The sequence below is a fragment of the Cyprinodon variegatus genome, unplaced genomic scaffold (genome assembly GCF_000732505.1).
Source record: "Cyprinodon variegatus isolate N-32 unplaced genomic scaffold, C_variegatus-1.0 Scaffold208, whole genome shotgun sequence".
NCBI classification, from domain to species: Eukaryota; Metazoa; Chordata; class Actinopteri; order Cyprinodontiformes; family Cyprinodontidae; genus Cyprinodon; species Cyprinodon variegatus.
In genome coordinates, this window is record NW_015150661.1 from 784,752 (window position 1) to 794,633 (window position 9,882).

The following is a 9,882-nucleotide window of genomic DNA, read 5'->3' on the forward strand; positions in this document are numbered from 1 at the left end:
TATTGAGGTATTTGTCTCTAAACTCAAAATTACTCTATCCTACAATGGGTTGTTTTCTTTTTCACAAAGTCCGACTAAAGATGGCTAAAGAACTAAAAGTTTTACATTTGACATCACATCTTACAAAGTAGGCTAATTGTGGGAATGTATAAAACTTACACTGAAGTGTAAGAACATATATCCCATGTTTGGTCTGCGTTTTGTATTTCGCACGTGTCGCCTGGAGCCGTTCTCAAACTGACAACAAAGTCAAACTCGCTCTAGATCCAGAGAAAATGCGCCCTATCTGTCCCTCTTTCCCTCCCTCTTCCACTCCTCCCAGCGCTCAGCGCCTCCTTACAGCTTGTTCACTGAAATGCATGCTCTTGCTGCCTCCTCTCCGCAATTGCAAGCTGTATCGAAGTTGGCAATTTTTGATCGCACGCTTTTGAATGAGGAGGGAAGCGCAGGCGGATTCAGTCTATCCAACAAATAACGATTAATTTAAGGACTTTGCGTTGAGTTGATGCACCAGTTACAAGTGTTTAACCCTCAACATGAGGACCTTGGAGTGACTTTTGGATATTGATAAAAAAAAAAAAAGCTGCCTTGCTGTTGAGATTTCTACATCTATTTCTCGATCCCGGTGAAGCAATATTGGCGCATTTACGCACGGAGAGCGCAATGGCACATATTCTGGAGAGAGGTGCACCCGTTCTGCTTTTGCTCTGCAGCTACTGCGTCCTGGCAGATGCAACTTTTGCGAACTTTACTTTGGATAACGAGTTTCACTCTAGTTTTATCCACCGCCGGCTGAAGAGTCAGGAGCGCAAGGAGATGCAGCGGGAGATCCTGTCGATCTTGGGGCTGCCGCACCGGCCGCGTCCTCACCTCTACGGGAAACATAACGCTGCCCCGATGTTCATGCTGGACCTGTACAACGCCATGTCCACGGATGGGGAAGAGACTAGATACTCTTACCCTTACAAACCCATCTTCACCACTCAGGGCCCGCCGATAGCCAGTCTGCAAGACAACAACTTCTTGAATGACGCTGACATGGTCATGAGCTTTGTGAATTTAGGTAGGCTGCCTCCGTTTCTCACGTTTTCTCCAGTTTTCCTTCTCTCATGTGAAAAAACAAACAGACCATACACGCACACACACACACAAAAAAAACAAGCATCCAAAACACTTTTATGATCTTTTAGATTCAAATGTGTGAAAACAAGACTAGGGTAATTGTTCGTGCCATATGAAGTGTGAAAAATAGTTTATGAAGTCTTCAGCTGGAACACCTGTCCGCGCGCGCACAATGACTGTGTTTATAAAACCAAAGCGCATTTTCCCAGCTAATAGCAGGAGAGTCAGATTCCACTGCACCTCTTTGTTAAACAGCTGAGAGAAACTATAATTTTCAGGTGCTTTAGTTGCGGATGAGGGAGCAGCTCAGCCTTATCTGAAGAATGAGTGAATGGAAGAATGGGTTCAAAGTCCACCATCAGGTCCTTCTTCCTCCATAATCTGGATAAATCTTAGCAGAAAAAAAAGAGATCTAAAAGTAATGCATGTAAGTGTTGATTTCTGTTGTTTTTATTTGTTTGCATGTGAGAGAGTTGTGACCTACTTGCATCCAGTGATATTTTATTTTATAGGCTATACAGTGATGTAATATTAGAAGCTTAAATGTCAGTGGGATTAAAAAGGATGGGGAACTCTAAGTTTCACCCAATTGTGTTTTGGAAACATTTTGTATATAGAAAAAAATCAAAATGTGGGATGCATTTATATTTCAGTATTTTCCTATCAATGCTTTCCTATGCAGCTACAGTTTTGATTTGAACGGTTGCCAATTCTGCATTTTACTCTAACTGTATGATTAAGATTGATGTCCTGCAGGGCAACAACAAAGTGTTTTGCAGACTTTAACAGATTTTCCTCAAGGATTGTCCCATTCTTTGCTCTATCCATTTACTTTACCTATCATCTCTCTCTACTGTTTATTTGCTAAACAAAAGGGTCCCCCACAACCTGATGCTGCCATCAGGAGGATGCATTTAGTGTGGGAATCTCTTAACTCTAGTCTCTAGTTACTATTGTACAACCTTTGGATATTATCAATATGCAACACACCTGAATCAAATGAACTGAATATTAGCAGTTAAGTTGAGGTCTAATTAGGGCTAATTGGAAGGCTGATTGACACGCTGATAAAGAGCATTGGAACAGGGATGCTTGTAAGTCTATGTGCAGTCAGATACAAAGACTGATCCACACGGGAAAGTTTGAGAGTAAAGATGCAACCGCTTCAAGCTGGAGGAGCTGTGATAGGTGTTGTTATACTTATGTCACACCAGTGCTGTAATCCAGCCGCAGAAGTACAGAAGTAAAAACAAGGAAGGAGAACAGCAGAATTATAAAAATAAACCAAGAAGTGAGAAAAGAGGCATTGTTTGGATCAACGACAAACACTGCATCCTAGACAGATACGATAAATTGAGTCTGCTATTGTTGTTGCTTGTGTCAATGAATGCGTGTTAAGGGGGGAAGTTAGTCCTACGTTGTGCAAACATGCCAGCTGTTGCCTGTTAAGCGGTTTGTTCTGTCCACATGAGGCTGCTGAGGTGGGGTAACTTTTACACACTGGGAGAAAGTTTCCAATAATGTCAATTTTGCCTCTTCCTTGTGTGGATGCGACCTCCTATCTGACCCAGAAGTTTGTTTAATACATCCAAAACCCTTCTTTTGGATAGAGCCTTAATTTTGTAGCTAGTAAATCCAAAAAATGGAGTTGCTGACTATCTCTCTGTGTGTCTATTGATCTCTTGATCCATCCATACATGTGTATAAAAACACTACGTTTCCCAATTTTTGCTCACATTTAAACCTGGAATGACCAATATTTAACTGTCTTGGCAAGAAAGAGGGAGGTGACACTGGTTCCCTGCACTGCAATGTGTAATTATTGTGGCAGCTGATGTATTGTGACTATTTTCAACAGTCTGCTCACAGATGGATTTGACCACAGAAACTCACAAAGAGCCAAGGCTGCAGTAAGCTTTTGAGCAAAAAAGAAGAGATAATCACAGTTCTTGGGTTTCTGAAAAATGGCTTTCATTAGCAAGGTGAAAAAAGTTTTATTTAAAATCTGCTAAATAGGTTCAAAGCGAAGTCTCTGTTTTGTTAATATCATTTCAAATAACCTTTGGTCAGATCAAGGCTTTAATGCACAGCTTCATATGTCTGATTTTGAAGCATGAATGTATTTTGATAGAATTCCTTCATAAATATCAAAGGTTTTTATTGCTGAGTTTTGTATTTTTATCTTTAAGCATTTGTGTGAGATCCTCAATTCATTAACACATCACCTTTAACTTGAGTGAAGAAAAAAGTTAAGATAGTAGAAAGTGATGGAAATTAAACAATTTCCTCTAAATTCCTTTGTTCCCATATTTGTAATGTATAGCTTTTGTTTTCTCATTTAACTTGTCTAAGATCTAAACCTTACGTCCGGAAAGCCAGTGTGCCTAATTCAGAGTTTGAATGCTGGTTACAAAGGCCCGTTTTCATTCATTGACCTCTGTCTTTATTATAGTCTATGTGAAAGTTGAAGGGGGAATTGAAAATGCACCAACCAAATTAAAATCTCTTTTCTCTGGCTAAACCTTTTCAATCCTCTTTGTTTTTGCCTGTTGGAGCTCTGTTTTAAGTCCAGAGGAGCCAGCTAAGGGTGTGTGTGGGTTTTTTGGGACAGACCCCAGGCCAGGGACGTCCTCTTTACTGAGTCACTAGAGTTTAAAAGCCCAGCTGTGTAAATGACTTACAGCATGCATTCAGAATTCACACTGCTGCATGCAAACACAGGTCACCCAGGCATTGGGTGTGTGCCAGACAGGATAATGGAGTAAGTTAACACAATATACATGTCACTAAAGTTGGCCACACAGCAAGATGCTTTCATTCTACCTGTTGTGATTATTTACACTGGTCTCTGGCAGCATTAGCCCTCAGCCACTGTCTATTAAAGAATTTCCATCTTAACAAACCATGGCTTTCCTGGTTTTCGGCCACAACTTTGACCTGTAACATTCAGCTCGATGAAAGCATACCTGCTGATCCTTCTCATCCTCTTGGCTCAAAAACAAACAGCCTAACCTTTAAAATACCTTCTTAATCAGAGCAAAGTGCTGTTATTAGAGGTTTACTGTTTGCATACTTGATGACTAAAAGAGCAGAAACTCGTCACCTGTGCATGGGTGGGTGTGCTTGGGGGGTGGGGGGTGCATGCGTGTGAGGGATGGAGTGGGGATCAGATCCTTTACAGTAAGATGTTATCACGAGGTATGTTACTCACAGCTTCCTTGTTTTTCCCTCTTCTCATGCAACCTTACACGGATTATTATAGTTCTGAAAGTTGGATGAAACAACTTTGCTGCAGAAGTTCAGCACAACTGAGATGTCCCAGTTGTATTTCATAGTTTGACAAAAGATGACAAAAACCATCAAAATGTTTTATCTAGTTGAAGAAAAAAATGCAGTTATGTGTTTTAACACATTTATAATTGTCAATCTGTCACATCCAGTCTTAAGTTCCAGAGCTCCCACTTACCCAAAGCTAAAAATTTTTATTTATTTTTTATGTTAAATAAAACTACTGTTTCACCTTAATATTTTACATATTTACAGCAAAGCGCAAAAAAATTAAAAATCAAACAGTTTAAAGATGGCTAAAGCGGTGCTAGTCAAATAAATCAATTTCCAGACCTAGAGCAGCTACATTTTATGTATGCTTTTGGGATTCACTCTTTTTTCTCTGTTTGACTTTTCAGAAATTGATTTAGATGACTGACTTCAATTCAGTTTATGGACTCAAAAATAAAAATGCAGCATAGTTGTATAGAAATTCATCGATCTGATCACCATCACAGACTCTCTGGATCATATACCACAGTACCAATGTCTCATTTGGCCATAATGACAGCAAAAACCCTGCTACAGCAGTCACTTTTCGGTTTAAAAAACTGTTTTGCAGGTGCTTTTATTTACATATCCAACACCCATAATTTTTTTGCATAGTCATTGGGGCCCAAAACACAAAAAAAGATAAAAAGATTCCTCTGACTTTGCTATGAGATGTTCAAAACATTACATGTCATCCATCATCCAACTTCTCCTTTTCCTTCTGTAAAACTTCGATGAACTGGTTGCTGTGTTCCTTTCTCTTGATGACGGTTTTTAATCCCTAATATGATTGAAGGTCTATTTCACAAAAGCTGAATTAATAAATTCAAGAAAAAGACATAAAGGCAGGCTTGACCTACTATTGTGAGGAGTGCATTTTGGGCTGAATCTAAATACCTCAAATCAGTAAAGACACTTAGGCCACAGAGGAAGTGGATCCACTGGACTCCTTAACATGTGTTACCTGAATAGTGCTAGCGTTGAGGAAGGAGGTAGGACCAGGAAGCAGTATGCTGCCTTGTTCAAATTCATTTAGCATAGGGAGCCCCAGACATCCCTAGGTGCCGCTAGGAGCTGTATGGTTCCCCACAAATCCTTTGCTTGACAGGACACACAGGCACAGCTGACCTAAAGGAGTTAAAAAATATAACTTATTTTTTCAAATATACTTTGTGCGACACCTGCTATTGTACTATAATGGAGAGCTTTAACCATTCGCTACATTTCAATAAATGTAGTTTTGTAGGTATTTTTCTGGAAGGCTTTAGTTCCAATTTGACATCATCAGTCATGTGTGTGTCCTGTAATAATTTCTGTAAGGCTGAAGGCTCTTTGGATTCTACTAAACAGTCCAGAGCTCCTCTTCTATCCTGATTGGTGCGCTTACTGATGACCCTTCAAAAGGTGGAGAAATAGAAGATAAGACCTACAATTTTAAGTATTTGGTTCGAGCCTTAGCTTCATTAGTTCCACAAGGCCCAGCCAGGCTCCACAGGTGTGGCTATATGTCAAGCCAGGAGTAAGTAATCAAGCTAAATGCAGGTCTGTAGTTTAAGAGATAATAGATTCGATAATAGATTAATTGATTCAGCAAACAATAGCAGAATGACAAAAAATCAAATATACATTCACTAACCTCTTCTGTTAACTGCGGAAGATCTCAAACTTTATAGATTTACATCAATTACTGTCTTAGCATTCAGTCTCTGTGTTCTGAATGAGGTCTTTTCTTTCAGTGCGTATCAAACACCAATTACTTCGTGAAAGTAATTTAGCACTAAAAACAATCAGTGGGTACGATTTTTTTTTAGAATTCATGCTATCATAAAATCTGTCTCTTTAGTTAAAGAAAAGGAGACCTTAATTTTGGAAGTGATCCAGGGAAGATTGGATACAATAAGATGCTTCAAGATAATGCAATTTACATGAATGTATTTATTTGACAGATGTAAACATCTCACCTGCATGCCGGGATTCTCTGTTAACATAACATCCCTTTATGTGCTTCAGAGGTTGGTTTTCTCATAATGTACTGTATGTTCAGTTTAGCGCACCAATAATATTAGGAAATGTAATGACAATGACAATTGTAATGACAAAAAGAAGTCCACCTTTTCCAAAGTTTTATTTGTATTGTGTAGCCCAGTTCATGTAGAGTCTATCCTTAATGCAGTTCAGTATGAAGACATGATACAGATACACATTTCTAATGGTGCAGCAAATAGGGACTTTGTAAGGATTTTCAACATTTCCTACTGAATACAAAAACATTCCACTAGCAGAAAATCTGAGCCCAACACAGATTATCTATGTAACAGTAAAGGCATGGCTCATTTTCAGGTGGTGTTGAAGAAACTATCCCCAGATAACTGGTAATGCTCCTGCAGGTAAATCTCCAAACATCTTCAAATATGAAAATTTCTATATTCCCTTCATAAGATGCATTAATCAGTTACAAATTAAAATACATTTTCAAACACACATGAAACACTAAAGATGTCCACAGGGTACCATTGTCATGTCTAGGTTGTGGTTTAGGATCCAAATGCAGAGGCAGAGAGGCTGAGGTGATTTCTTGTGGATTTAATAAAAGGAAACAGTTTAACAAAGGCAGGAATAAAAAAAACAACAACAAAACAACTAATAATGTAAAACAAACCAGAACTATGAAGACTTCTGGGGAAACCAAACATGAGAAGCCGGGGAGAGATGAGGTAGGCAGACAATAGCATGAGAGGACAGCAATGACAAGGAACCAACAAGGAGTGACAGCAGAGGGAGAGTATATGTAGCTAACTGAGACAATGGCAGGGCTAACGAGCTGACAAGGAGCAGGTGTGAGGAGACAACGAGACAGCCAAGGGGAAAGGAACACACACAAGAGGGCAACTGAGGAAAACAGAAAAACCTGAGAACTAATATAAATCTAGAAACTACAAGAAAATAAGAATTAAACCAATAAAACTAGGAAACATGGAGCAAAGTAAAGCACAACATAACCAAAACCATGACAACCATAATAATTTAAAACAATAAAAGTACTTGAGATATATATATATATTTATATATATATATATATATATATATATATATATATATATATATATATATATATATATATAGTTTTTAATGTCAACTAATAAACAAATACCACAACATTCAGATATAATGGAATCACTGACAAAATGATCTCTGATCAGTAGATAAGGCACCAGGAATAAGTTAGCCTGGTAGCTTCGAACTACAATAGATCCCTGTGGTAACTTATGTGTTACCATTTTCGTGAAACCCAGTTGAGGCTTAATTAGGTCAGGATATCCTGAAAGTCACATTTAATCCCTTACTGTTTGGTGAAATAGGCCTCAGCAAGATCGAAAATGGAAATTAAATTTCAAATGAAATATTCAATGCACTATTTGAGGTACCTCCCTATTTTAATTTATCCCAGTCAAGCTTAGACTAAAATGTGTTAGGATCCAAGAATGTTACCATATATCAAGCCAATGGAAAAGCTGTGCTACTAGGGAGCATTTTAATTGTGAAGTATTCTGGGGCTGTTAATCAGCACCAGATGGGATTCATCTCCCAGGTAGAAAAACAGTAAACACAGTTTCTCTGAAATTTATTTTATTACACCGATATGCGCTATGTCTTAAACTCACCATGTTGAAGAGTTCACTTTCATGGAAGTGAGCCTTGCTAGTTTATACTGTTGAACGACACAGGTGACCAAACAGGGGGAGGTTCTGCTCAGGATCTATGTGCTGACACTCTAACTTTCTGTTTTACCTTTGTGACCTGAGGGCCACCTTGCCCTCCCCCTGTTCACTCTCCTCTGTTTGCTTCCATCCCAGCTGCCAAGCAGTTGTCTTCCAGTTCTTTTTGCTTTGTTCTTTGGCTTAATGGCAACATAATGAGGAGCAGAGAAGGGAAGAAATGTTTTACTGGTAAATTTGATTAGAGATGTAGACGTTTTGACTTTCCGTCACCAGCTTGCGGCATTACTACGATCTCAGAAACAACTGGGTCATGCTATAGTCATGGCAGTGCCCTAGAGCTCTTGTTACACAATTAATCAGGATATCATCTTTTTTTTTTTAACTGAAGAGCTTAAATAGATTTTTCAACAACGCACTCATATCTCCCCTTCATCCTCCCCCAACCTTCTCTCTGTTGCTCCTTACATTCCTCTGCACAGTGTGCTGCCTGTGGTGCTGAGGTTAATACAGATGTTTCTCTCTGTCTGCAGGCCAAAGCAGCTGTGCAGAGAAACTTTATCTTTTCAGAGTCCAACAAGTCCCCTCAACTCACCCTCCACCACCAAACCTGGCCCATTTTCCAGGTTGTTTTCACACACTGAACAATCTGACACCAAATTCCCCCTGCCCACCCTGTTGAACAAGCGGTATTGATTGTCATTGCTGGCCTCTAAGTTTTAATTAGTTAGTTATCATATGGTCCCTACAGTCCTCTGTGGTGTTTAGTCTCCAACCTCCTGCTCCAGCCTTCACCTCTAGAGGTTTACACCTCCTGTGCTTCCAGACATAAAACATTTCAACGCTTTCTCGAGTTCTTTTGTATGTTTTTCCACTCCCCACCTCTCTTCTCACATACAAAAGACCCCCCCATATACATACACACACTCTTTTTCTGAACTTTGGTTGCTTTGTTTCTCAGAACCTCTTCCTAAATGTACACATTTTTTTTTCCTGCAATCATTTTATCATATTCTCTCAGCTTGTTTAAAAGCTGATAAATGTGTTGATCATTGACTTTCCGTCTCCACATTAGAAACCGTTTCTCAAAATATATTTGATGTATTTTGTCACGTGTGGATAACTGGAAACACTGCACTTTAGGCCACGTTTTTTAACTCCACATAGTAGTTGTCCTTGGCAATGTTTGTTTTCCTTTCATCCTGTTAGAGATTTATGTACCCTGTTGTATGTGTGCTCCCAGGGAAGTTGTAACATATGTATGTGCATGCTTGTCTAGAAGTGTAGAGAAATGCATGTTAATTTTTATTTGTGGCCAAATGTGATGTCGGTTAATTAGTGTTAATGAATGCATGTCTTTTTATTGCTGCTGCAAGGGAGTATGCAGAAGTAGGGAAATGCTGCAACTGGTACAGAGTCTGTTCTTCCCATCATTACTCATACCAGTTTGATTTAATACATGGTCTTATGTGGACATGCAGCAGCATGTTTTAGGATTATGTCTCTATCAGGTTTTTTACAGCATTTTAAATATCCAGAGGCTAAAGGTTTGGCACTTTTTTATTGTAAAATAGATGTAGCTAATTCAGATTGGATTTATTGGATCTGTGAACCACACTTTCAAAGACTTTTTTTTAACCATTTTTTAATTACATTCATTTTAAGATTTTCACTGAGACATTCTAATACATGAATAGACTAGGAAAAAAACCTATATATATATATA

The 9,882-nt window shown here is 38.8% G+C and overlaps 1 protein-coding gene across 1 annotated transcript in view; it reads left to right on the top strand.

The window, feature by feature from the left end:
- The first annotated feature begins 342 nt into the window (after positions 1-342).
- The window catches only part of bmp7 (bone morphogenetic protein 7), a 42,317-nt gene continuing 32,777 nt past the window's right edge, over positions 343-9,882 (top strand). The window contains exon 1 of the mRNA XM_015380187.1: positions 343-1,063. Coding sequence (XP_015235673.1) covers positions 664-1,063 — 400 coding nt within the window. The 5' untranslated portion in view covers positions 343-663. The remainder of the gene's footprint in view (positions 1,064-9,882) is intronic.